The following is a 27,366-nucleotide window of genomic DNA, read 5'->3' as shown; positions in this document are numbered from 1 at the left end:
CTAACATTATAAAAATGGAGACCAAACGCGTTTCCTTGGGCTCAACGGCAAGATGTTACGGTCGTTTAATTTCGCAAACCAAGCAAGCGGGCGGACCTCGGTTTTCCCTTTTGGCGATTCAACAAGATCTCAGTTCCAAGCTGAGAATAGCCAATGATTCGAAGAGTTCAGATAGAACGAAATCCTCCCTCGTCGGAGCTCCAGCCGCCGTCACCCTAGAAGGAGAGGACAGGAAAGTTCCAGTCCTCTGCCACTCATCACGCGTGCCATCGTAACGGCAGAGATCCAAAAAGTAATGGTTTTCATAGGAATTAGTTCGTTCTAGTGTTGATATTCCTTTACTTTATCTCTCTACTTGGTGTAGTTGTAAGTATTTTGAGATCTTTCATCTATTTGCGTTCTATTGATTCGACGTTGCTGTCGCCCTATGTTCTTAGTGATGATGACAGTGTAAATTCTATTCCGTGTTTCTAATAATATTCCTTTTTTTTTTTGAATTAGTGTTTCTAACAATATTCTTTCTTTCTTGTTTTTGTGCAATGGGTATGGTGATCGGGTTCGAGATTTCAAGGTTACCACATTTGTCAGAAATAATTCACAATTGATAAACTTAAGATGTCACTCAGTTTTTTGGAGTCTTTTAATTGAGAAGACTGTGGAAGTAAACAGAAAGGCATATTACACAATGATAAATTATAACTTGATCCCAATTCTCTTGTTATACTTTTGGATAGTCTCCTTGTTATTTCTATGACTCGAGAGGAAAAGGTTGTATTCGAACTCTCATAACTGGTAAATTTACTTATATATGACCCATGCCTTAAAGTTGGCTAACATCTCAAGGGAACCAAAAAAGTGAAAGACTTGATGCTGCCTGGTTCACAAATAATCAATACATTATCCTATTATCAAGATGCATAGGGAAAGGATAAATTTATGAAAAAGGATATTTTCTATGCAAGCGGCTAGAAGTGTCCCCCATTCCCCTCTGAAAGAAGAAAGTTAAGGAACATAAGTTTGCAATTTATTTGATAGAATGCTCTGCTCTCTCAAATGATTGGTACCAAAAAATTGCAAAAAGAAACCATCTATAGGCTAACTTTAAGGACATGCATGCCGATTAGCAATATGAACTTATGAGAGTATTGAATATTTTCACTCCAGCAACAGAGTTGATGAATTATCAGGCCTTAGCACTCACTAAGGTTCTAGATCAGAAGATCCTATCCTACAAATATAGTAGAGATCCTTTTGTCTCTTTACATGTTTTCATTTGTAAACTTTCAGCTTAGTTGCATGACCATGGATTGCTTGCAAAAATTGTGGAATTAAGGCTTTTTGGTTTTCTTCATATGCTTATATAGTTGTCCTCTGGATCTAATCCCTTTTGATACTTTAAGATTAAGGTGAATGTAATCATGAAAATATTGGCACAGAGTCATGAATCAGGAAATCTAGCATCCCAGATTATACTTAATCAGGAGTAGTTATACTCTAGCTTAAGAGCCAATGACAGAATATAACCTTAAATATGGAACTATTTTATTTTTAAGTCATTTTTAGAATAATTATCGTGACTCCAACAAGCATCTAGAATGTCCTTGAGAAAAGAATTTGCATTAAAAGCAACAACCGACGGATCCGATCCTTTAATTTATGAAGCTGAGCGTATATATCTTGGCCAGTCTTTCAATCTTTAGACTTCAATTATGATCGTGTGTGCTGGTTCTTAGGTAGTCTCAGAAAGACCATTCAGCTGACTACAATGTGATGATTGACAATTGCTTGCCAGCTTCTTGAGTTCTTGGAATGCATGCCTACTCTCCTCGTCGAATCCACCAACAAACTGGAAGAACCTCATGCACCCACTAATTAGTATGGAGAAGCAATAATATTAAAAGGAAAAGTTGTACAGAGGGAGACCTACCTGATGCACACGAAAAGCAAATCGAACACCTTGTATAATTAGTTCATCATCCTCTAAGACTGCTTCAAATTTCATCACTATCACAACTCGTTTCATGTATCCTTTGGCCAGCTTCATAGAGCCCAGTTTTAGCTGCAAAGGATCCAAGTAGCATAAAAGGAATGTTACAAGGCCTGTTGTTTGAAAACAAGGCCTAGATTATCTCCTTCTCCACACATCAAACTGCATGATGCACAAGAAATTCTAATTGCACTTGTTTATGCATAGATGCAACTGATAGGTTTTGGACATGCATACTTGGGCCATGGTATTATTGTCAGCTTATATTTATAAAGACTAAAAGATGTTAGGCTTACATACTTGCGCGATGATACCAGAGTCAAGCATCCATTCCCAAGGAATCTTGAAATCTCTGTATCTTTTGCTTGCACTTTCTCTCACCCTTTCAACATTGTGAACACTACGTTCCAATCTGCATCAAAGAAGAGAGCATGAGAGTATGTAGTAGGCTGGAAAAAGTAGAGTGCTTCCCATATTCTACTCTTATTCTCACTTGTCCTGCAGTGCCTGCATGCGTTTGAGGGCAACAGGGGTAGGTTGCCTCATATCATCACGGAAAGAGGAGACCTCAGACTCCAGATTCTTTAGATCTCGATATGCAAAAGCTGCTTCTCTCATTGCATCTGCTTTCCTCTCAGGCCATTTGGGGAAGTGCTTGAGCACTGCTCTTTCATCTGCCAAGTAGGATAGTTCCTCATCTAGCCACTTGACAAATGCTTCTACATCAGATATCTCTCTGTAGGCTGCATTTTCAACTTCCCTTGTCAGAAAGTTGATGAAGTCACCCTGGGTTTCCACATCTGACTTGATCTGTAAATTGAATCCTCAGTTAGCTTGTATTATCCTCATTCTTTGAAGATCTAATTTAGGTCGTAATATCAGTTCATCAAAGTTCTTGGATGTGAATTTTTTTTTAAAAGTTTAAAAACAAAATGTAAAGAGGTAAAGAATCATGTAGACAAGAAAACGCAACAAAATTCATATACCTAGGATAAATGGAAAGGTGTTTAATTGAACATTAAACTATGCATAATCTAGGAAAGAAGCCTAAAATTCATGGAAGAAGATGATTAACATGGAACATATTGGATGACTGATACATTATAGAGAAAGATATTAGAACACTTTGTGAAGTGGTAGTATATAGTGATGTCTAAGCTTACAGCTATTAGGTAGGCTGATCGGTTCTCAATCTCGCCAATCATCTCGCGAGCATTTGTAACTGCCGGAATCCCCAAGGTGCCAGTTCTCGTGTCTGGCTTTCCTTCTTTTCTTGTTAGAGAACGATAGAATTCCACTACTTCTGGAACCCTTTGGACTGCCTTGATCATCCCACCTTGCAATTTCGAAGGCAAAGGAGGAGGAGGAGGAGGAGGCGGCAGCAGCGATGATTCCTTCCTTGTTTTTGGTGTCTGAGGTAAACATGTAGGCTTTGGGGGAGGCTTCGGCACTCTTGGCAATCTTTCCCTGGTTGCTGTTGGTGAGCCTGAAAACTCTGGCCTAGAAATTGAGTTATCGCATGTTAATCCTTCTTCAGTGTTGTTGCTCTGAACCATTTGTTTTTCCTGCAAGAAACTGTTATTGCTGATAGAACCTTGCAGCTTCTTCCACATCATGGATCTACGATCGGAATCTTGTGCTCGAAGTGAAGCTATTTGGATTTTCAGATTGTGGATTTCTTGCCTCAATTGCTCGTTCTCCTGCTCCAGAGAGCGGTTCCTCTCAAGGGAAGCATTGAGCCTGTTTTTCAGGAGAGCAACTGATGTACCTGATGGATCTTCCTCCGCCCTTGGCATTTTTGATCAGCAGAGATGATTTTTCAAATGAGCTTCTTTCTCTTCTAACTCTCTAATAATGAATTCTCTTTTATTCTGACAATCTTTTGTCCCTTTCATTCTTCTAATTGGCTGGTAGGTGAAGATTACTTAATTCTCCTCTGCTAAAAGATATGGGACTCTCTTGAAAGAAAAGCAAGAAGACATTTAGGTAAGGGTGAGCTTGTCATTTAAGAATGTCTTCATGACTGAGTTCTATTTTTTCAGGTAGGTAAGTCTGGGTTCATGGTCAAAATTGGGTTTGCTTGGGGTAATAGTGGTTGATATGGGGTAGCTGTCTTGGCAAGGTATGTTGTTGGAGTCTCACTAAAATCACTGGTCAAAGGACTAAAGATGGCCACCTTTTCTTTTCTTCTTTCTTTCTTTATTTATATTTTCCTTTCAGCTGCTTGGGAGCTTTCCATCATAGACAGCCAATTCTTAGATCTAGAATTGTATACTACCATCAGCCCATACCACAGCCTCATAGACCAATTTACAATGCTTTCGATTGTGGCGTGCTTGGAACTACATCAGAATGCCATGACGGAGCCTGTCTCTTTTAGCTTTACACTGCTTGAATTGAAAATTTGTTAATTACAATTACAAATGCTTTACGCTAACTGTTCGAGTGCTGTAATAATACGTGTATTTATTGTGTAGGTCATGTCAGCGAATTCAGAAATACACTACATCACCGTGATATTGGGTTCTAGCCTGCTTATGAGTCAGTTATTGATTTGCTCATCTCAGTGTTGTGGGATTAAAGTGCACCTATTTGATGAATATGGGAAAGTTTAACCATATCCCTTTCCTGTCTTCTGGTCTCTTTAATGCTTTGCTTTTCTTGGTTCTGTGAGTTGTTTTGTGATCAGAGAATTTCTTGATTGTGAAGTTATGTAAAAGGACAAAGATGGGGCTTCTTTACCAGACGGATTATAGGGACAGAAGAAAAAATAAAAAAAGATAGAAGTACTGATTTTACTTTGAAGCCCTAAGACAACTGTTCCTTACTACCTGGTACTATTAATAATGTTAAAATTGGTGGCATTAGCTGCAAGCTCTTTATTCTTAGATGTCAAAGTCCTGAAATTCTAGACGTATTTGGACCACTTATCACTGATGGCTATTCCACTTCTATCCTCCTTTTCAAATTGCTAACCATGGCACATCTTCCTCTCTTATGCTGCTCATAAACCATTTTCCTATGCTGATCATACGCTCTTGAGCTTCATCATCCAGAAACTTTCAATGATTCCCATAATTGTTTGCCTTCATTTATAATCAGTTACTCTCATTTCTTTTATTCTTCAATTTTGAAATTTTTAGTCCGTCAAAACTTTTGATCGTATTGTTGTAGCTGTACTTCAAGGCGAAAGCTTTGACAACAGAAATGGGAAATTAGTGAAGTCAGGTTATTGCATTCTTCATAGCTCGAATTTTTTGGCAGTTGATCCCTCTTTATGGGACATGATCGGTGCTTTAATCTGGAAGACGACATGTATCTGATTACTGGGTCCTTCAGTGAAAGGAGTTAGAAGGGGAGCACTGCCCTCCATTGCAGGGAAGATTTGATGCCATCACATAAATGTTCTTGGAAGTGCCCTGAAGCTAAGGGAATGGCAGTTATTCAAGGCACTGCTCAGTTCTCTCTCTCTCTCTCTCTCTCTGTGTGTGTGTGTGTGTGTGCTCGGTGCTGCAAATAAGTTAGAAGTACTGTATGCTGTAATTAAAGGAGTCCCGTTTGATGTTTACACCGTTGGCATGTTGTATTTAAATGGGTCTTCAAAGTAGGAAAGGTCTACAAAGCCATAGCACTGCTTCGCCCATGAAAAAAGCCATGGCCGATAGTGATGTTTGTTTAGGGAGAATCAGGACACCAAGTCATCGTATGGTGTTTGATGATTGAATAAAAGGCATCATTAACAGGTTCCATGTCGAGGGAAAAGCACTGTATAACCTTGGTGCCTGTAACAACTGCAATCATCATGCAAAACAAACAAACAAAAAAAAAAAAACTAAGGAAAAAAAAAAATTTCCAACTTTTATGGCTGTGCACACCAAGGCATCCTGAAGGACTGATAGATAAGCATCATACAAATTATCAGGATCAGGAAGTGATCTTGAGATAGACAAAAGTAAGTTGTTAGTCACCGACAAGTGGTTGGCCGGCCTCCCTAAAGCATGTGCTTCACCTTTTTACTGCTCTGGAGAACCAAAATGCCATCAGAAACAGCAATGAGAAGCTTCCAGCTTAGCAACATAGCCTTTGGAAGAAGCTTCTGCTCTAGTTGCAGGATCACATTCATCCTCACCTTACTTAGCTAGTTGAAAGCTCCATTAATAGGTCAGAAGCTATAATTTCTCATGAACTGAATGATATTTTAGAACTTATGGGTACCAGATTTTTTTGTCTTTTTTTATTTTGATGGCTACCAAACTGTTACCAACTTACCATAGATTACCTTAGGTCATATGCTCAATCTAGGATGTCTTTGAACATCCTGCTTTACCTCATTATTTCAAAGCATCTAAATTCACTTGTGCAACTTCATGTAGAAATTAAAACAAATTTTACAAATTCAAGATATTTTTGCAGTCAAATAATGAACAATTGAAAAATCCAAAAGTACTAAGACTAAGCTGGTAAGAAGTTTCTAATGTGCATTTTCACAATTCTCTATATGATTGATATGACATTTGCAATGTTGCTACCAAGTTTGGTTCAGCAATGAGTCCACCGGAGTGTGTGTCATCAAAAACAAAGAGTTGATTGAAATATTACTTTAAAGGTCAAAGAAAATGATACTTTAAAGGTAAGGAGGTGATGGAAATATTACTTCATCATTGATTGCAGCTACATAAAATATTTCAACAAACAATTTTCAAAGCAGAAAGATCCAAATTAAGAAATAATAAAAGGAAAAAAAAAACATCATGAATTTGGAGAACTTGAAGAATTCTACCTTGACAGAGAAATTTTCACTTGATGATCTAGATTTCGATGAATTCCTGTAACACAATCAAACATGTAAATTTAGTATAATTATAACTATAGAAAAGCACGTATTTTATGATTTATATGGTGCACCAACACATTTTTTTAAGGAGAAAGAGGCGAAATGCATGTAGATGAAACAGAAAAGAAATACGCAAAACAAAATAGAGATTATACTGCATAGCAGAATGAGCCTGCTACAAGGGACAAAAATTGATCAGATCACGGCCATCCATCATACCCTAGTTTTCTTTCTTGATTAAACACGTGCGTGGCACGTGTCCGGCCCTAACCAGTTTTGACCCACCTACCGAACCCGCCTCCAATTCTTCCCTTCGTGATCGCGCCGCCGTACCCCTTTGTCCTCCGCCGCTTCGACCTGTCTCCTTCTCCGCCGTCCCTGTCGGCCACCGGCTCTCTCTCTCCCTCCGTTTCTTCTCTCTCGCTTCCCTGATTCCTGAGCTCCATCCGCCGCACCCTGCCCTAAAACCAGTAGCCGGTGAGTACTTTGTGGGTAATTCCATTATTTGATTCGTTCAACTTCGTTTCAATCAGGATGCCGCAACAAAATTCGGCAATCGGTCTTTCCTGGGCTCCAAAGGTGCCTCCTTTAACCAATGGGACCAAAAACAGCTCCGACAAATTACCCGGCCAAACAAAAGATTCTATTTGGAGATCTGACAACGAACTCGTGGATGGATTGTATGTTCCTCCTGCTGATCCGCGAAAGTTGAATAAATTGCTGAAGAAAAATGTTAAAGACACTGCTGGTGGAAGCTGGTAAATGGATGCCAAACTCTACTAATATTTAATCTTTCTCAATTAATTAGGGTTTTTGATGATTATTTGTGGCACAGGTTTGATATGCCTGCTCCTACTATCACTCCGGAGTTAAAGAAAGATCTTGAGATTCTCAAGGTAGCTTCTCTTAGCTTCTCGTCACTTATATAAATATATTTTAATTCATCAAATCATGGGTTTTTTGATTGATTCATATTTCGGTTCCAAGGTTTGGATGCACTGTGTATTTGTAATAAATAAAATGGAGGCATCATGTTTTAAGGTTCTTGGAGTAGCAGAAGTTGTTCACTAGCTTGTTGGGTAAATTTTCGATTTGCAACGTGAGGATGAGGTTTTGAACTAGACAGAGATGCTTAAAGAGTATTGTGGCTTACTTTCTTGTAGAATTCAGACAAGTAGGTATCGAGGGAGTTGTCTAAAGTATCTTCCTGTAGTAGTAAAGACAAACGATATAATCGTGGACGAAAAGTTCTGGAATCCATGCAAACAGTGTCCTCTCTGTGATACTAGCGTAAACTAATGGGGCATGGGATTCTTATTGCGTTCAAGAAGCATTCTAGCTTGATTTTGTCTTTTAAAGGTGGAACTTTGTTTCAGGAATCTTAACGAGGGATAATTCTTGTAGGAGAAAGTGATGCTCTGTGAGCTTGAGGAAACTATATTCTCATATGCTCTGCTGTGATTCTGGCATATTTTATGACATTATCACCAGTACAAAGGTTTAGCTGCTGTCACTGCCAACAGCAGATTGGAAGGGTCCTTCACCTAGCAGGGATAGATAAAGTCTGACAATTCAGTCATATGAAGCATGCTGCTGAGAGATTGGGAGAAACTGAGTCTTCGATGTGATTAGAGGGGTCGATAACATTGGCAAATATATAGTTACATTCACCTCTTTTTATAGGATGGCTGTTGGACAGTGGTAATTTGGGGCATTTGTAGTTTTGCCTTTTTCTTTTGCCACAACATCCTGCTTGGGGAGTTTCTATATACACAAGATCATCCCACTACCCCGCCCTCCTTTTTTTATTAAAAAAAATCCCACATGGCATTGTGGTTGGATGTATTTTATGGCAAATATTTGCTCCTGAGGCTGCTTGTGCATGTCATAGAGCTTGATATGCAATCCTCTTATGTTATTCATTAAATTGCAATTCCAAAGAATCTTATTATCTTATTCATTAAATTATGATGCCAGTCTCAGGTACGGTGCGAGAGCCCCTATACAATGTAGTTTAGATTCTTGGTTGTTCATCGAAGATGCCATAGGAATGTGTGTCTACTATTCTTGCACCTTCTTGTTCTGGTCATAGATTTTGAAGGTTAGTGTTAGATAACATTGTTCTGATTGAGGTTTATTTTTATACTTTTCTATATTTTGTACATTGATAGAAACATGCATTTTTATCATCTTATTCTAGTTGAAATATGTGTAAATATGATGCCTAAATTATATATGTGCCTAGACAGCATATATGCTGCAAGGATGTGTATGTGCTTCTTGTACTCATTAGTTTATTAGAGTCCGAAATATTGAAATTTGGTATCAGAGAACATTATGTTTGATTTTTGTGTAAGGGGTTTAAATTTTATTATGTCAGATGCATGGGTTGTTTCTGATAACTTCACTTCGGAGGTTTTACATTTTATTTGTGCTGCAGCTAAGGAGTGCTATCGATCCAAAGAGGCACTTCAAAAGGGGAGAGAAGTCCAAGACCCTCCCGAAGTATTTTCAGGCAAGTTGCTTGCTTTTGAAAATTATCTTTAATCACCAATCTGGTTTCATTTCAAATGATTATTATGTTTGTGAAAATCTGTTCAGGTGGGTACTGTTATTGAACCTGCATCTGAGTTCTTCTCGGGGAGGCTGACAAAGAAAGAGAGGAAGGCAACATTGGCAGATGAACTGCTATCTGATCATACCTTTAAGGCTTATAGGTGAGACAATTTGATCTCCAGCATTCTCCAATAAATTTAGATTGCAATCTAGAATTTCAAGTGGAAGTTTGCCTGTACAATTGAATATCAAACTTTGGTTTAAAAAATGTTGTCATTGTACATCCACGCCATTTGAAATTCTGGAGCAGGATATCATGTCCAAAACAGCCTGTTTTTTTAAACAGGGTTTTTTTAAACAGGTGAATTGTCTCGTAGTTATACAACTGGATTGTACAATGATGAATTCTGACATGCCTACTGAATCTCTAATGCCAGATGCAATTTTATTATCATTAATAACTGAAACTATTCTACCATATTCCCTTTTACTGTGGACTGTTGTAACTTCATCCTGCTTTTTTGTTTTTACAGCAGTTTACTAGGCCACTGAAACTCTTTAAATTTGCAAGGTATTTGTTTTGGTGATTTTTTTTTTGTTCATATGAGTGTATTTCAAAATCTTGCAGAAAACGTAAGGTCCAAGAAATTGAGGAGCAACATCAACCTGGTGGTGTTGATAAGTGGAAGATTAAGGGTCGACAGACGTGGAAACGGGCCAAGCAAAGAAGGGAAAAAGCTGGTCATTAAGCTGATTGTTTGGATTAAAGAGAACAGACTGATCAGTAAGATGGAGAAACTTTTTCTCTCTTTTCCTTTTTCTCTTCTTCCCTTTTTTTGGGAAGCAGCAGTGTCATGGCAGAGTTGGAGGATATATGCCAAGGTTATTATCTGGAGGAGCCATTGTGTATCTAAAATTTACAGCCCTGTTTAGCATCTAATTGACAGTAGCAGAATGTGTGAAATCTATGATTGTTATTGGAGTAGAGAGGATTACAGACTCCATTTCATTCCTGTGGGGAACTGCATCTTGGTCGATCCTTGCTTGAGATTTTTTTTTCCGCTTTTCATGCTGCACAATTCATTCAAATTTTTCAGATGATCACTCTTGTATGATTCTTGCACATATCTTGTTCTATCACCTCGACACTCATGGTAAATCTTTCAATTTGCAGGATGTCCAAGAATATTATTGTCAGTGGATATTTTTGAACAACTCATGCAATTTGTCATATGATAAATGTTAGAACCTTCTGTTTTAAGTCTTAAATTAGAGTTTTGATTCCTGAAATGCAGTAACGTGGCTAGAAATTTCAGTGTCTGGACACCCAATTCCTACTGACTGTTATTGTTATTTTTTAAAGCTTGTATGATCAACAACTGCCGGCTAAGTCGTCTGTTTCATTCCTGTCTTCTTCTTGGCAATTGACTATGCGAGTCCAAACGTGCGTAATAGCGTCTATGCCTGCAATAATAAATCCAGCCCCGAGGGAGAAGGCAGTAATCATATGGCCCATGGAAGCTACTGTAGTCCAGTAATCATGTGACAAGTGGCATTAGCACTTGTTTTCTTTTTGGTAAAAGTCTGCATTCGTGCACTTGGAATTTGCTTATGGAGACTAAAGGTGGAGATGCGAAGAAAGTGTCTTGGTCCGTCTGCTTAAAAATGATTTTCAGAAGAACCTGCTAAACAGCACAGAGAAGTTGCAGGATACCACCAGACTTTATTGGACTCCATATTTGAGTTCGTTTATTTATTTATTTATTTATTTAATAAAATAGATGATTCATATAGTTTTAGTATGATGACCACGTACAAGGCTATCCAGTTTTCAGCTTTGAGGTGCTTGGCCTAGAAAGCCACAACACTACTAAAGTAGGATTCCGTGCGTGTTTGTCAAAGGATCTCATGAGAGGCCTTTTTTAATTTCCTGATTCGTTTGTCAGCTCGTCCGGTGTCGCTGCCTGAAACAAAGCAATCTAATTGAAGCATATGAAAATATTATGTAGTTCAAAAAAGATGCACAAAAATTCTACAATCGAGGTCCAAATCAAGCTAATTGAAGCAAGATTAGTCTAATTGGGTTGTGCTCCCAAGAGTTTTTATCCAACTTTATTCAATATTTGACCTAGATTAGGTAAGTACATGGAACAACTTAAAACACACATTCTTACGGGACTCATGTCTCGCGTCAGGTCTGTAATGAAGCATTTCATTAAAATAAGTCTCTCAGGAAGCAAATACTTTATTTCCATTCTAAGGCTAAACATGATACATACATGCATTCATGTATCACCTTATGAAATGTATTGAAAACTAAATACAAATGGATTTTTTTAAAAAGCTGACTATTTACATTCAATTTAACCGGTCATTGATTAATTGTAATAAATGGCCAAAAGTACAAGACCAATCGATATTTGGTTAGCTATTGGTGCATGGCACTTATAAGAACTATGTTTCCCCACTTATCACTTATACAAGAGCAATATTTGGTCAATTGCTGTAATTAACTTTTTTAAAAAGATTAATTTGACAGGGAGTTACTAATGTAGGTAATGATCAAGAACAACCAATAAAGAGAGTCACCAGGATAAGGAACATGAAAAGAGGATAAGTATACTGGAAATAATTACCAATCTATATCAAAAAAAAAAGAGAGAATCCTTCATGTATTCTCTAATTAGCCGGATTTGGATAAGGCTTTTATCCCTCTCATGCATACATACATACATGCATACCATGATGAGTTCTAGCAATTTCTGCATGTATGACCTAGGTCTAAAACTTTTCAATGTGATGTTCAATTCTACCGTGCTGAAAATTAACTGAGTGTCAAAATAATTCCGCATCTTAAACACTTATTAGTTTATCATATTCTCTGGCATGATGGCTATTGTATTATGGAGAACACTTATTGGTATAATCAAATTAAACTTCCCATTCGTGTTTTCTATTTTACAATATTCTTATCCTATTAAAAAGTTTAAATCTTTTTTCTAGGGTACTAAATCATGCACAATGCTGGTCCACTTCACCAAGAGGATGCCAGCGATAGCAAATGAGAACAAGGAGACCAGGAAAGGCAACACCAAAGAAGATTGATGCCATGAAAGCAGCCATCATTCTCTTCTTCATATGGGACATCATCCTTCTCTTCACACCCTAAATATTAGTTTAACTTTCCCGCTTGTTCACCGTTAAAAATTTAAATTCATGTTTGCAGTTGGTTCTTTTTGAGAAAGATCAGATTTTGCCAACAATCTGATTCGATTCCTTCTATAAATTTTTCATTGTCATCCATACGTTGAACTTTTCCCCTCCCAAGCTTGGATTCCTACTATCTAACCTCACCAGACGCTCTTTCCTTGGCTTACAAAGCCAGAGCTGCAAAGTATTGATTTAATTAATACATAATTTTTAACTTATCAACGATAATATAAAATGAAAAAGATTTAAATCCTGTTGTTACTATTAATTTTCACAGTGAAGAGCGCACAGCCTTCATTTAGATTTCCTATCAACGTTTCTATTTTGGCGAGAAGGTCAGAATGTTGACAATGGAGGTGAATTTGGTCAGCACCGTGAGTTGCCTTATCTATGTTTTTTAGCGAAACATCTATGGTAGATCATAAGTTATCTTTTTCTAGAAACGATCGAGTTAAGTATCTTCCAAAACTGCTCTTCGACTGTCCCCCGAAATCGAAGACTAACTCCATATGGAATCATGGTGATTATGACTTAACTCCTGTCCTTCCCGTTTCTTAAAAAAAATCCACAAACCAAAACCGGGGGTCACCACCGGAAAGACTTGTGGTTTTGCTCAATTCCAAAAAAGCCCCTAGTTTCAGGCATTATTAATACTTGCTTGAAAACTAATACCTTCTGCTAATATAAAAACCGACACCCTTCCACACGAATGGACACAAGTCAAAGATAAAAAATTTCGGAAAAAAAAAAGTCGAACCGTCGTATCTTGCGGTTCCCTGATAGATGGAGACTAAAGTCGGGTTGGTTGATGCGACGGGGAAGCGGCCTGCGAACGGAGCGGTGGACAGCCCGCCGGAGACCCCCTTCCACCCTATCGTCCCGGCGACCCCCGCCTCCGGGGTAGCGACGATGGGCACCCTCGGACGACACCTGGCTCGCCGCCTCGTCGAGGTGGGCGTCTCCGACTTCTTCGCTGTCCCCGGCGACTTCAACCTCACCCTCCTAGACCACCTCATCGAGGAGCCCGGACTTCGCTTCATCGGCTGCTGCAACGAGCTCAACGCAGGCTACGCCGCCGACGGTTATGCCCGTGCCCGCGGCGTCGGCGCCTGCGTCGTCACCTTCACCGTCGGCGGCCTCAGCGTCCTCAACGCCATCGCCGGTGCCTACAGCGAGAATCTACCTGTAATCTGCATCGTTGGTGGCCCCAACTCCAATGATTTTGGCACCAACCGGATTCTCCACCACACCATCGGGATCTCCGATTTCACCCAGGAGCTCCGGTGCTTTCAGCCAGTCACTTGCCACCAGGTTCGCCGATAAATATTTATGCTCACCTTTCCGTTTCTTCCCTTCTCCTTCTTTCCTTTACGCTTGGTGATCGCAATTCATGCAGGTGGTGATCAATCACCTGGACGACGCCCATGAGCAAATTGATACGGCGATAGCCACTTGCCTTAGGGAGAGCAAGCCCGTCTACATCAGCATTAGCTGCAATCTCGCTGCCATTCCCCATCCCAGCTTCGGCCGGGACCCCATTCCCTACTCCATCTCGCCCAAGTAAGTGCTCGAAGTTGCCCCTTTGTTTTCTTCTTACGTCAATGTCTAGGAGGAACCAATCGGGAGCCAGGATGGCTCGTGATTCGACGTTCAGATGCATCTTTTTGAAGTCGATCGAATCATTTGAATCGTCAGGTGGAGTAACCAAGCGGCTCTCGAGGCGGCGGTGGAAGTGGCTGCAGAATTTCTAGACAAGGCGGTGAAGCCGGTCATGATCGGGGGCCCCAAACTCCGGGTGGCCAAGGCCGGCAAGGCCTTCGTGGAGCTGGCGGATGCTTGCGGCTACGCCGTGGCGGCGATGCCATCGGCCAAGGGGCTCGTGCCGGAGAGCCACCCCAGGTTCATCGGCACCTACTGGGGCTCGGTCAGCACTGCCTTCTGTGCTGAGATGGTGGAGTCCGCCGACGCCTACCTCTTCGCCGGTCCCATCTTCAACGACTACAGCTCCGTCGGGTATTCGCACCTCATCAAAAGGGAGAAGGCCGTCATCGTGCAACCCGACCGCGTGGTGATTGGCAACGGGCTGCAGTTCGGGTGCGTCCTCATGAAGGACTTCCTCCGGGCGCTCGCCAAGAGGCTCAAAAGCAACACCACTGCCTACGAGAATTACTGCCGGATCTTCGTGCCCAGTGGGCAGCCGCCTGAGAGCGGGCCCAAGGAGCCGTTGAGGGGGAATGTTCTCTTCAAGCACATCCAGGCGATGTTGTCGAGCAATTCTGCCGTCATTGCCGAGACCGGGGACTCATGGTTTAACTGCCAGAAGCTCAAACTGCCTGATGGTTGTGGGTGAGCATCATCAGCTTATTGGAAATCTGTGCACTTTATACCAACCAATGATGCTCTCTCTCTCTCCCTCTCTCGCCAAAATTTTTTTCGTAGAGGCAAGTAATGGCTGTTGCCTTGCAGGTATGAGTTCCAAATGCAGTATGGATCGATTGGTTGGTCGGTGGGGGCGGCCTTGGGGTATGCCCAAGCTGCAAAGGATAAGAGATTGATAGCCTGCATCGGCGACGGGAGTTTTCAGGTACTACGTACTTCTCATTTTACAAGATAGATGATAACATTCTGGTATAATTCCAGTATCGCACGATTGCATGAACACCGATCCGACTGTTAATTGATGCATTCCCATCCTCTTAACTTTTTGATATCTATAAAATTCAGGTGACAGCGCAGGACGTGTCGACGATGCTGCGTTGTGGGCAGAACAGCATCATCTTCCTCATAAACAATGGGGGTTATACAATTGAGGTGGAGATTCATGATGGCCCTTACAATGTCATCAAGAATTGGAACTACACTGCCTTGGTAGAAGCCATCCACAACGGCGAGGGCAACTGCTGGACTGCAAAGGTTAGCACTATGATAGCACACTTTGTTAACCAAATTATACGTTTAATTTAACAAGCGACTATCTGAACTTGTGCTTGCATGCGTAGGTTAAATGTGAGGAGGAGCTGAAGGAAGCAATTGCGACGTCGATGGGGCCGAAGAAAGACTGCTTGTGTTTCATTGAGGTCTTCCTGCACAAGGATGATGCGAGCAAAGAGCTGCTGGAGTGGGGTTCCAGGGTTTCTGCGGCCAACAGCAGGCCACCCAGTCCTCAGTAAACTAAATTGCTTTCTGAATTGCAGCGATCCGGTTCGCGCTCATCATGGAATTGAATAATAACATTGCTAAAACTCATAGAGGCGTATCCCTATTTGGCGGTTCTATTTACATATGGTTGCTGTTGCAGTGATTTGGCATGCATGATCTTTGAGTTGGTGTTCTTTTATTGTATCGGCAGCAAATTGAATTAGCTATTTACCACCATACTTGTTCAGAAATTTTTTTAAATGCTTTTGGTATTTATTAAGATGCATCGGGGAATTATTACAGGTATCTACAACAAACATAATAACTTTTAATGCTCCATGAGAAAATTTCATCTCCCTTTCTCATTTCTATGCTCATAAAATTTCTATCCAAGTTATGGAAGAAAATTGCTACTAATTCCATATAACAACCAGTTTTGTTGTTATGTCCTCGCTAGCAACAAGCATAAGAAAATAAAAATTTATGGTTTTGAATATGCTTTAGGACCAACCACAGCCGATATGGCAGATCAACTAGTAAGAGCTCACCAAGAAGCCACTGACCAACCAGTCAAAGCCTGTCATGTCGTTGATCCTAGAGGTGCACAGAGAGCCCCTCAAATTTCAAATTTTTCTCCAAATTAGCGACAGTTTGGCCACGATCGCAAACGATTTCCATAACTGCTTGACGATCGAGTAAGTTGCGTGGATGGAACGCCCGTGTATGATTTTTGGGATATGTGATCAATTACCAAAAAATGGTCGATCCGCATTTCGATTTCCTTGGTGATGGGTGCCAAGCCTCGCTTATATAAACAACTCCTAGGAGATCCTCCAAGTAAGTGCATTTGAGCTCTTTTGCTTCCTTACATTGCCACTCTACCACTCTCACAACACATTCATTATTTTCTGAGAGTCTATCTGATTTAAGCATCGGAAAATCCTCCACCCGATACTATTCGACAAAAGGACTTTCTTGTTTTTGTCTTTTTTAGGTCGGATCCAGTATCAGAGCGAAAATTCAAACAAGGTTTTTGTCGTTCAACATCACCTCAAGAACGACTAGCATTGGAGCCAACACCATCCGAGTGAACTAGCTACCGAACCACCATCTCATGATGGGAAGGGTCACTTTGATAAGATCAGTGTTCAGTTCCACTCCGATCTACCTCATGACCAACACCAGTTTGTTAACTGCTTTGTAAAGGGGGCTTAGGTATCTAATCCTTAATGATTGGGAGAGAGGCATTGATTGTGAGGTATGCTGCGAGGATTTTACTTGAGCCTACTAGCTTTTGGCCTCAATGATGCAAGCCAAGTATGGGCTGGACATGTCAGATATAGATTTTCAACCAAGCTGCAATTGTTCCTTCATATGAAAAGAGATATGCGCCCATGCTTAAATGGTGTCATCCAGCATCAGATAGTGTATAGGAGATGGACAGCGGTGAGAGTGATGGAGGATGCATGGATGATGGAGTTGCCTCTCATGCAATGGCCAACCATGATAAACTAGGAGATTGTTGCGAGTATGCAGGTGTGTGATTTGTGGGTCTCAGGCAAGAGTAGGTGGAATGCTACTCTTGTTTCCCACTTGTTTCGCGACCAACCAGCTTGCAAAGTTCTATCTATGGCCATACCTAGGCATGAGGTCCTTGATAGAAAGGTGTGGAGATTCACTTGCACCTCAAAGGTGAGGGCTAGGGATCCATATCAGCTCTATAGAGATACACCGAGGTAGAGTATTGACTGTACCTGGGTTTGGAAGCTTGGCGTCCATCCCAAAATTGCTCTCTTTTTGTGGAAGATGGCTTGGGATCGTACCCAAAGTCTCAAGCATAAGAGGATTGAGTATCTAGTCCATTTGTGATTGCTGCCCAACAAAGGAGGAGTCTATTGCTCATATTTTTTTTTCAGTTCCTAGTGCAGCCTAGATCTGGGGGCTATCTGTTACCCTTAGGGAGGTCTTTTAGTCTACTTCGCTGATTGAGATCTTTCTTAACTATCTGAAGGAGTGTACGAGCAGAGTTTCTTCTCACCCCTACGGCATACATGCCATTTATGCAGCTTGCCACATCTAGCCAGCTAGGAATACTCAGATTTTTGAGAGCAGCTTTCAGCCTCCGAGATTCACCCTCGAGCTGGCTCTCTTAGGCTGCTGAGCTCATTCACCCTTCTACTATCGGAGGTCCATTAATAGCGAAGTATACCTGAGATTCTCATCAGCAATGCTTGCGACCTGGATAATTTTCATCACTTATGAATATTTACCTCCTAGCTTTCTCAAAGTGAATTTTGATGGTAGTGTGCTGGACAGTAGTTGAAAAGGCAGGGCAACTCTGGTGGGCAGATTTGAAACGATTTTGATTCAATTTCTTTTGCCCTTTGTAATATTTTATTTTTTAATTTTATTTGATGTATTTATACTAAAATAGTATGACTCTTCCTTTTCCCTCAAAAAGAAAAAACAGAAAAAAGCACGTGGCACTTGCATTTTCTAGAACTATAAAGAAAACAAAATCTAGTTTGCCTTTCTCCTATTCCTGTCTCCCTCCGCCACCGCCGCCGCAATATTATTTTCTATTACTGTCTACCGTTACCCGCTTTTTTTTTTTTCCGCGCTTCAATGGCTAGCTATTGTTTACTTTTCAAATAAATTCACGGCAACGGGCTATAACAGCCTAACAGGCTTCCAGGCCCGCCGACTGGATCGCTGGACAAGTACTGGACCAAGATCTCATGATAGATGCCAACCTCCCATTCCACTGACTTTTGGGCCATATTTGTTTATAGCCGATGCAATAGATAGTTAGCAGAAGTTCAGTTTTTTCTTGAGACTTTTCTCCTTTGTATACCAAAAAAAAACTTTTATGTCCCTCCCATGTATGATAGCTACTTAAACCACGGTATTCGGGAACATTCGTTTTGCTTTTTGGGTTGGTAAATATTCGTTTTGTTCGACCCTTGGCTTCCTGGAAGACTCTACACGCCAAAACCAGAGAAAGCCACTGGTATTATTACACCCACGATTATCAAACAAACGCCGCAACTGTTTTTGCCAAACCGCCACTCTGGTCTGGCTTACCAACCCCATCACATGCCGCATGCTGACCAAGAGAACACCGATTGGACGGTCATGATACCTCGGTGCGGTCGCGATCCACGATCGAGACCCACAGCATCCCGGCCCCCCGTGAACGCGTTTGTCAAAAACAGCCCGGTGGTTTTCCTCGCAATGCCGCCCCTGGGTTTTCACCCTCATTACTACGGGATTAATTAATTAAATAATTTCCCCTCCCTCTAATAAATAGAGCCCGTCCGCCCCCCAAAACAACGCACGTCAAAGCGGACCGCAACTTCCTGAGCTCTCTGTTTCTTTCCCAATAGTAGTAGTGCTTCATTATGGACACCAAGGTTGGATCGGTGGACGTGGCGGCGGAGGCGACGGCCAACGGCTTGGTCGGTTTACCGCCGGCCAAACCTTGCCATCCGATCATACCGGTGGCCCCAGCCTCCGGGCTGGGGGAGGCCACCCTCGGCCGCCACCTGGCCCGCCGCCTTGTCCAGGTCGGCGTCAACGACGTCTTCTCCGTACCCGGCGACTTCAATCTCACCCTCCTCGACCACCTCCTCGCCGAGCCCGGCCTCCGCCTCGTCGGGTGCTGCAACGAGCTCAACGCCGGCTACGCCGCCGACGGCTATGCCCGTGCCCGCGGCGTCGGCGCCTGCGTCGTTACCTTCACCGTCGGCGGCCTCAGCGTCCTCAACGCTATCGCCGGCGCCTACAGCGAGAATCTCCCGGTCATCTGCATCGTCGGCGGCCCCAACTCCAACGACTACGGCACCAACCGGATCCTCCACCACACCATCGGCCTCTCCGACTTCACCCAGGAGCTCCGCTGCTTCCAGACCGTCACCTGCTTCCAGGTACCAGCAATAGGTTTCTCGTTTCGATCCCCTTCGCCGATTTGAGTCCTCTCTGATTCTTCGGATCTGTATCACAGTCGGTGGTGAATAACCTCGAGGACGCCCACGAGCTCATCGACACCGCCATCTCCACTGCTCTCAAGGAGAGCAAGCCAGTCTACATCAGCATTAGCTGCAATCTCCCCGCCATCCCTCACCCCACCTTCAGCCGAGAGCCCGTCCCCTTTTTCCTCTCCCCCAAGTGAGCATCTCCCCTGGTTTCTCCTCTTTTTTTTTTTAAATTTGTATTCCTGATCCTAAATCGTTCGAGGATTGGATTTTTTGAGTTTTTTTTTTTATTGATGGATTTTTGGTCGGTGGAACCATCAGATTGAGCAACCAGATGGGTCTGGAGGCGGCGGTGGAGGCGACGGCGGAGTTCTTGAACAAGGCCGTGAAGCCGGTCTTGGTGGGCGGCCCCAAAATCCGGGTGGCTAAGGCCGGCCAGGCCTTCGTGGAGCTGGCCGATGCTTGTGGGTACCCAGTGGCCGTGATGCCCTCGGCCAAGGGCCTCGTACCGGAGCACCACCCGAGCTTCATCGGCACCTACTGGGGCGCCGTCAGCACCGCCTTCTGCGCCGAGATTGTGGAGTCCGCGGACGCCTACCTCTTCGCGGGCCCCATCTTCAACGACTACAGTTCCGTCGGGTATTCGCTCCTAATTAAGAAGGAGAAGGCCATCATCGTGCAGCCCGAGCGGGTGGTGATCGCCAACGGCCCGACCTTCGGATGCATTCTGATGAAGGACTTTCTTCGAGCACTCGGCGAGCGGCTCAAGAGGAATACTACTGCTTACGAGAACTACCGCCGGATCTTTGTGCCCGATGGGCAGCCTCCAGAATGCAAGCCCAAGGAGCCTTTGAGGGTGAATATTCTCTTCAAGCACATCCAGAAGATGCTGTCGGGCAATACCGCCGTGATCGCCGAGACCGGGGACTCATGGTTTAATTGCCAGAAGCTCAAATTGCCAGAGGGCTGTGGGTAAGCTCCTCCATTCATAAATCACTTCAAACTTCCAAGCGATGCCATTTTCCAACCTATCTTTTGTCATGTTGCAAATAATGAAAGATTGCTTGTTGCCTCGTAGATATGAGTTCCAAATGCAGTATGGATCCATTGGTTGGTCGGTGGGGGCCACTCTGGGGTATGCCCAGGCTGCAAGGGGGAAGCGTGTTATCGCCTGCATTGGTGATGGGAGCTTTCAGGTATTGTCTTGTAATTGAATGTGAGATGATGGAACTCCGATATGATGATCGAACTCTAGAATTGTAATAATTCTTATCTCTGGTGCAAAATTCAGGTGACGGCGCAGGACGTGTCGACGATGCTGCGTTGTGGGCAGAACAGCATCATCTTCCTCGTTAACAATGGGGGTTATACCATTGAGGTGGAAATCCATGATGGCCCTTACAATGTCATCAAGAACTGGAACTACACTGCCTTCATGGACGCGATCCACAATGGCGAGGGCAAATGCTGGACTTCAAAGGTTCGCTGTGAAGAGGAGCTCAAGGAGGCGATTGATACAGCAATGGGGCCAAAGAAAGACTGCTTCTGTTTCATTGAAGTCATCGTGCACAAGGATGATACGAGCAAGGAGCTCCTTGAGTGGGGGTCAAGGGTTTCAGCGGCCAACAGCAGGCCACCCAATCCCCAGTAATCTCTTTTTAGAAGTCGAATTATCTGAACTGGAGTCCGTAGCTTCTTTCTTTCGTAATGCTCTGCCGGTTGCCGAGATAGACCTCTTGTTATTTGCCCGCCCATAAATTCGTGTCCTTATTACCTTAAATCAACTGAATGAAAGCCTCTTCTTTTTCCCTTGGTTCTCTTGATGCGAAACATTCAGCTAATTGCTTGGAATGGTGTCAGTTGAGGTGGATGCTGGTATTTTGTTGATTAAATGCTGTAATGGGAGGTTCTCCATGGACACTGAATTAGGCAATGCATCGACAACGTTGGGATGTGCTCGGTGTTATAAATCTCGAGCACAGGTCGGATGTATGGAATCTGATCCAAACCGGAAGAAGCCTTTTTTTTTTTTTCCTTTATGCAGTAAATGTTCCTCCTCCAGGGGGAAAGGCCCTTCTGGACATCCAGCGCAGGAATCTTATCGGGTCTGTTGGTTGGTCATTGGGGGGTGTCCCATGTGATTGGGTGATTCTTTTGTTCTTTGTCTTTTATATGGCTTCGAATATTGATTGAGGCGGTTTTCACTCGGAATCATAGGAAAGAAAACATGGTGGCCCCGAGCACGGCGGTGCCACGCGACCGGGGTAGGCCCCGACCCTCATACACTGCTCCTGGGCAGGCAAAGACCACGCCGTTGTGGTCGGAGGTGGCGGGAGGGGCGGTGCGTCGGCCGGAGGAACCCAGTCATCGTCTCACTGCGGATGAACTGGAGGATCTGCAACGGAGGTTCCCTCGGGTGGCGGTGGTCCCGGAGGAGCGGGTAACGGCAGCCAGGAACCACTGGAGGGAAACGGCGGTGATTGCTAAAAGCCTGGGACGGAGAGTCTCCCCGGAGCTGGTGGCACGGGAGCTCAGAAGCAGGGGAAAGTTGAAGAATGATGTTGAGGTTCTACCTATGATGGAGGGCTTCGTCACTATCCGATTTGCATCTAGCGACGACCGGGCGGCGGCGCTCGCTGCCGGGCCGTGGGTGGTGGCGGGGCAGTTATTGGCAATGAAAAAATGGGTACCCGATTTCATTCCGGGCACCCATTCGGTGAATTGAACGGTGGTCTGGGTCCGGCTGCCCGGGCTCCCTGTTGAGTACTGGGACATGGAGGCCATCAGGGTGCTTGTGGCGGAGGTGGGGAACCCCCTGGAGCTCGACCGATTTTTCCATGAGAGGCGGCGCATCGGGTATGCTAGGGTTAAAGTTGAAATCAACGTCCGGCAACCACTGGTCCCGGGGACCATTGTCCAGGGCGCGCAGGCGAGGTTCTGGCAGACCTTCGCCTATGAAGATCTGCCGGGGCTTTGCTATTGATGCGACCGTTTGGACCACCATGCCGGTGAATGTTGCTACCAGGCCTCGGGAATGCATTTGGGGACGGAGTCGGAGGTCAAAGGCACGGAGACGGAGGGGCAGGGCGAGCCTGCTAGTGGATCGGAAGCACCCCCGCAGGTAACGAAGGATCGGATGACCTTTGGCCCGTAGATGACGGTGCCCCGGCAGAGGTACTAGAGGAACACTGGTGCTCCGGCTGGAGTGAAGAAGACGACGGAGGCGGCCGAGACGGCTCGGCGAGCAAGTTTGGTGAAGCCGACCCCGGAGACGGCTGAGGTTGATCTGGCTGACTCATCGCCGGACACTGAGGGGTGGCGCAAGCCAAAGAAGGTCGCCCGGCGAGGGTCGCCGGGGAAGGGGTCGGGGCAACCGGAATCCGGTGTGGCGGCTGAGTTGACTCGGCACCAGGACCGAGTGCCGAAATCGCCAACCAGACCCCAAGACCCAGGCCCAAGTCAGGTTCGCGGGCCGAACAAACCTGCAGGCCCACTGGACGTGGTTCGGGCCATTCATCGGGCCGAGGCGGGGCCTGTTTTGCTGAAACGGGCTCGTAGCCCAACCAAGAAGCCGACTGGCACGGCCCGGCTGGCACGGTTCCCTTACGTGCCAAACGTGCCGCGGCCGGCGATGGCAGGCCAGGGAGCTGACCGGCGGAGATTCCGCAGCCGGAGTTTGTCGCCGGCGGTCGTGGGAGGAGTCCGGCCAACTGATGGGAAGCCCTTCGTTGCCGTGTCCGGTGGTACGGTGAAGGGGGGCCGCGACGTCAAGGCGGTGGCTCGGCCGGGGAACTCAACTTCGGCCTCTACATCGGCGGCCGGCGGCGAGACCCCGGCGGAGGCTCCAATGGACAGTTCGACCTGTTCTGAAGAAGGGGAGATCATGGATACGGGAGATCCCGGATGCTTGCCGGCCGATGGTGTGCAGATGAATTCGGTCAGTCGGGATGATGGGGGAGGAGGCACCGCTGACGGCTCGGCTCTTGCAGTGATTACCAAACAAATGAGGGAGGCTTTGTTAAAGAAGGTGGTGGATGGGTCGTCCACAGAGGAGAAGGGGTCACGGGTGGTGGATGGGTCACAGGCATCTGAGACTCCACCAAGCACTGTTCAGCCGTTTTTATGAAGGTCCTTTTGTGGAATTGTAGGGGGGCGGGGAAGCCGTCCTTCAAACCGGCTTTCCAGAGATTGGTTAGCCTTCATGATCCAGAGATTTGTATCTTATTTGAGACAAGATTGTCGGGAGGTAGCTTGGAGCGGGTCAGGCATGTTATCCCGAGATCTTGGGGTACTTATGTAGTGGAGGCGCAGGGGCTATCCGGAGGGATTATTGTGTTGTGGAGGATGGGGTTGTGCAACATTGATGTTTTCCACCAGTGCAGGCAGCAGGTGAATATAGTGATATCAGAGGGTAATGCTCCCCCATGGGTTTTACTTGCAGTATATGCAAGTACGGATTATAGGGAGAGGAGAGTGTTGTGGGAGGAGGCCACAAGCCTCATACAGCTGGGGCACCCGGTGTTGGTAGCAGGGGACTTTAATTGCATTGACAGTCCAGTGGAGAAGAGGGGCGGCAAGGCATTCACCAATAAAATTGAGGTCAGGGAATTTCAGGACTTTTTGATGTCTAATGGGCTAGCTGATCTTGGCTTCACTGGCCCAAGATTTACATGGTGCAACAACCAGCAGGGTCAGGCCAGAGTATGGGAGCGGCTCGATTGAGTATTTGCCTCGACTGGATGGATCCAGAGATTCTCAGATTACTGGGTGCGCCATTTGCCTAGGATTGCCTCTGACCATAGCCCCATACTGGTGAGTACTTCACACCTTATTCAGTCTCATTCTCCATTTCGATTTCAGAAGGTATGGCTATCCTACCCGAGGTCGTGGGAGGTGGTGAGGGAGGCCTGGAGAACGCCTGTTCGTGGGAGTGCAATGTATAGGGTGTCTCGGAAGCTTGAGCTGACTAGACGCCGGTTGATGCGGTGGAATAAGGAGGAAGTGGGGAATCTTTTCAGAAGGGTGGAGGAAGTTGAAGCATCTATTACTAGGGCGCAGGCCCAAGAGGATAGTGGTGGAGGATTGTCGGAGGAGGACCAGGGGGAGCTTAGGGGGCTTTTGGCCACGCATCACTCTCTACTCAGGCAGCAGGAGGTATTCTGGAGACAGAAATCGAGGGTTCAGTGGATCCGTGAGGGGGATCGCAACACGAGATTTTTTCATCAGTCGACCATCATGCGGAGGCAGCAGAACAGGATTCGCAGGATCAGGGATAGTAGTGGGCAGGAGTCAGAGGATATGGAGGTTGTCAGGAGGACACTATTGCAGTTTTTTCATGCCAGATGGACTGACACAGAGAGATCGGATGCTGATGGCTATGAGTGGGGATTGGTTCCAGAGGTGCAGATCACCGAGGGAGAGAACGCAGCATTGAACAGACCAGTATCAGATATGGAGATTCAGGAGGCCCTATGGTCCCTTGGGGAGGATAAGGCCCCAGGTCCGGATGGTTTTCCCTCACTTTTTTTCAGGAGGTATTGGCAGATCATTAGACAGGAGATTCTACAGGCTGTTCAGCAGTTTTTTGTATCGACTTCGATGCCTACGGAGTGGAGGCGGACTTTTATCACTTTGATCCCGAAGAGACATGACCCAGTAGAGCCGGGCCACTTTCGGCCTATTAGTCTGTGCATGACTTTGCACAAAGTAGTGGCTAAGGTACTGGTACAGAGACTGAGAGGTGTTTTGCCCAGGATTATTTGTCAGGAGCAGGGAGCTTTTGTAGGGGGACGTTCGATTTCTGATAACGTCCTCTGTGCCCATGAGTTCATGACTGATCTGCAGAGTGCTCCCCGCTGTAGGAGTTTGATGGGGATCAAACTGGATATGGAGCAGGCGTATGACAGGATGAGGTGGGACTTTGTTAGGCGGTCCTTGGAGATGTTTGGATTCCACCCACAGTGGATTAGATGGATTCAGGGGTGCATTCTGGCACCATCTTTTGCATTATTGATAAATGGCTCCCCATCGCGGTATTTTGAGTCATCAGTGGGTCTGAGGCAGGGTTGTCCATTGTCACCACTTTTGTTTATCATCTGCTCGGACTTTTTGTCACGAGCACTTCGCCATGCAGCAGTGTCACAGGAGATTGAGGCATATAGGCCGGCGAGGGGCGCGACAGGTATCTCACATTTGCTATTTGCGGATGATTGTTTACTACTGACCCGCGCGACTCGGAGGTCAGCTCTGACTATTAGTGGAATCCTGGAGGGATATTGTGGAGCTTCAGGTCAGATGGTCAACTTATCTAAGTCAGCCATCAGCTTCAGCCCGAGGACTGATCCTAGGGTGAAGGCATCCATCATGAGCATTTTGGGGATCGCCGAGCAGGAGGGGACCCTTAGATACCTCGGGGTCCCGATTACTGGCCGACATCTACGGTAGGGGGAGTGCTCGTCTATGGAGGCGTGTATCAGACGGAGACTGGAGAGTTGGCAGGTGAGCACTCTTTCGATGATGGGCAGAGTTACCCTACTGAGGTCAGTTTTGAGCTCTATTCCTATTTACCTTCTGTCTAATACACTGGTACCGGTGTCTGTGCTCCGTAACCTCGAGAGGTTGTTCAGGGGCATCCACCTACTGGCTTGGGAGGTCATCTGTCAGCCAACCAGTCGGGGTGGGCTGGGAGTCCACTCTCTTTTGGAGCGCAGGGAGATACTGGCCACTAGGCTGGCAGTCAAATTTATTCTGGAGCCGGGAGGTATTTGGGCTTCCTTGCTGAGAGCGAAGTATGGTGACCCCATTGCTTCGGATACATTCAGAGCCGGACGTGGATCTTCCTTTATTTGGAGAGAGATATGTACTCGTGCCCCGGGGGTGTTGCCTATGATCCGATGGGAGATTGGGGATGGTCGGACTATCAGTATCCTAGAGGATAGATGGCTATCGGAGGGCAGATTGCAGGATTGGCCCACACTGATGGATCACGGGTGGCTGGAGGGGCGCACACTGAGTGCTTTGTTTGTCCAGGGGGAACAGAGATGGGATGCAGACCTCGTTAGGCGGGTTTTTGATGATCAGCTGGCAGATAGAGTGTTGGCCTTACCGATCCCGATGGGGATGGCAGTAGATAGGAGGATATGGAGTTTGTCCGGGAGGACGATAGTGAGTTCCCGCGATATAGCGCAGTGGAGAGGAGGAGTGGGGACCCGACACTTTGATGGTGCCTGGATCTGGAGACTACGTGTTCATCCACGCATCGCACTATTCCTGTGGAAGGTAGCATGGGGTTGCCTACCCACTAGGAGTGTTCTGATGCGACGGGGAGTACGGATAGCTGCAGATTGTGTTGTCTGTCCGGAGGTGGAGGAGTCTATCTATCATGTGCTAGTCGAGTGCCCGCGGGCTGTTCAGATTTGGAGGTCTGCAGGGATCGCCTATGACCCGGGGCAGAGATGGTCGTCCATAGCCGAGCTCATCCGTTTCTTGGAGTTCCCAGGGGCAGGACCCGGGGTGGAGGAGAGAGGGACTCGTGTTGCATACCTGGCTTACCACTCCTGGTTAGACAGGAATGTACAAGTCTTTGAGGGTCGCAGCTCGTCCCCGGGGGCGGTGGTGGCCAGGGCCTTTTTGCATGCAGAGGAGTTTTTTAGTACTGCTCTTAGGTC

At 45.2% G+C, this 27,366-nt stretch overlaps 4 protein-coding genes and 1 long non-coding RNA gene across 5 annotated transcripts; 4 read left to right on the top strand and 1 right to left on the bottom strand.

Moving 5' to 3' along the window:
- On the top strand, positions 1-4,869 carry LOC113461136. Its single transcript, XR_003383201.2, has 2 exons — positions 1-292; positions 4,465-4,869. It is a non-coding gene; the product is annotated as an uncharacterized LOC113461136 (long non-coding RNA).
- On the bottom strand, positions 1,511-3,973 carry LOC103695774 (protein CHUP1, chloroplastic). The gene is made up of 5 exons (XM_008777183.4): positions 3,151-3,973; positions 2,481-2,797; positions 2,288-2,399; positions 1,928-2,059; positions 1,511-1,846 (listed from the first exon to the last, which is right to left on the bottom strand). Exons 1-5 carry the CDS (start codon positions 3,781-3,783, stop codon positions 1,730-1,732), a joined length of 1,311 nt encoding a protein of 436 aa, XP_008775405.1. The 5' UTR covers positions 3,784-3,973; the 3' UTR covers positions 1,511-1,729.
- A 2,253-nt stretch (positions 4,870-7,122) lies between the features above and the next one.
- On the top strand, positions 7,123-10,517 carry LOC103695775 (rRNA-processing protein fcf2-like). The gene is made up of 5 exons (XM_008777184.4): positions 7,123-7,579; positions 7,657-7,717; positions 9,262-9,336; positions 9,423-9,538; positions 10,006-10,517. The coding sequence occupies exons 1-5, from the start codon at positions 7,356-7,358 to the stop codon at positions 10,124-10,126; spliced, it is 597 nt and encodes a 198-aa protein (XP_008775406.2). The 5' UTR covers positions 7,123-7,355; the 3' UTR covers positions 10,127-10,517.
- Positions 10,518-13,324: 2,807 nt separating this feature from the next.
- Positions 13,325-15,893, top strand: LOC103695776 (pyruvate decarboxylase 2-like). Its single transcript, XM_008777185.4, has 6 exons — positions 13,325-13,898; positions 13,984-14,147; positions 14,283-14,933; positions 15,054-15,171; positions 15,312-15,500; positions 15,587-15,893. Exons 1-6 carry the CDS (start codon positions 13,371-13,373, stop codon positions 15,755-15,757), a joined length of 1,821 nt encoding a protein of 606 aa, XP_008775407.2. The 5' UTR covers positions 13,325-13,370; the 3' UTR covers positions 15,758-15,893.
- A 3,158-nt stretch (positions 15,894-19,051) lies between these two features.
- Positions 19,052-21,517, top strand: LOC103695777 (pyruvate decarboxylase 1). The gene is made up of 5 exons (XM_008777186.4): positions 19,052-19,651; positions 19,729-19,892; positions 20,021-20,671; positions 20,778-20,895; positions 20,991-21,517. The coding sequence occupies exons 1-5, from the start codon at positions 19,127-19,129 to the stop codon at positions 21,348-21,350; spliced, it is 1,818 nt and encodes a 605-aa protein (XP_008775408.1). The 5' UTR covers positions 19,052-19,126; the 3' UTR covers positions 21,351-21,517.
- Positions 21,518-27,366: the final 5,849 nt, after the last annotated feature.

This window comes from Phoenix dactylifera, chromosome 3, assembly GCF_009389715.1.
Source record: "Phoenix dactylifera cultivar Barhee BC4 chromosome 3, palm_55x_up_171113_PBpolish2nd_filt_p, whole genome shotgun sequence".
NCBI classification, from domain to species: Eukaryota; Viridiplantae; Streptophyta; class Magnoliopsida; order Arecales; family Arecaceae; genus Phoenix; species Phoenix dactylifera.
This window is presented reverse-complemented; position numbering and strand designations above follow the sequence as displayed.

Excerpts from the sequence above, each read along its gene's own strand:
- LOC103695774 (XM_008777183.4), bottom strand. The coding sequence starts at position 3,783 with ATGCCAAGGGCGGAGGAAGATCCATCAGGTACATCAGTTGCTCTCCTG. Across the intron at positions 2,400-2,480 it reads ATGCAGGCACTGCAGGACAA|ATTGGAACGTAGTGTTCACA; the intron begins GTGAGAATAAGA and ends TCTTTGATGCAG. Across the intron at positions 2,060-2,287 it reads ACTCTGGTATCATCGCGCAA|CTAAAACTGGGCTCTATGAA; the intron begins GTATGTAAGCCT and ends GATCCTTTGCAG.
- LOC103695775 (XM_008777184.4), top strand. The coding sequence starts at position 7,356 with ATGCCGCAACAAAATTCGGCAATCGGTCTTTCCTGGGCTCCAAAGGTG. Across the intron at positions 7,580-7,656 it reads GACACTGCTGGTGGAAGCTG|GTTTGATATGCCTGCTCCTA; the intron begins GTAAATGGATGC and ends TTTGTGGCACAG. Across the intron at positions 7,718-9,261 it reads AAGATCTTGAGATTCTCAAG|CTAAGGAGTGCTATCGATCC; the intron begins GTAGCTTCTCTT and ends TTTGTGCTGCAG.
- LOC103695776 (XM_008777185.4), top strand. The coding sequence starts at position 13,371 with ATGGAGACTAAAGTCGGGTTGGTTGATGCGACGGGGAAGCGGCCTGCG. Across the intron at positions 13,899-13,983 it reads AGCCAGTCACTTGCCACCAG|GTGGTGATCAATCACCTGGA; the intron begins GTTCGCCGATAA and ends CAATTCATGCAG. Across the intron at positions 15,172-15,311 it reads TCGGCGACGGGAGTTTTCAG|GTGACAGCGCAGGACGTGTC; the intron begins GTACTACGTACT and ends TATAAAATTCAG.
- LOC103695777 (XM_008777186.4), top strand. The coding sequence starts at position 19,127 with ATGGACACCAAGGTTGGATCGGTGGACGTGGCGGCGGAGGCGACGGCC. Across the intron at positions 19,652-19,728 it reads AGACCGTCACCTGCTTCCAG|TCGGTGGTGAATAACCTCGA; the intron begins GTACCAGCAATA and ends TCTGTATCACAG. Across the intron at positions 19,893-20,020 it reads CCCTTTTTCCTCTCCCCCAA|ATTGAGCAACCAGATGGGTC; the intron begins GTGAGCATCTCC and ends TGGAACCATCAG.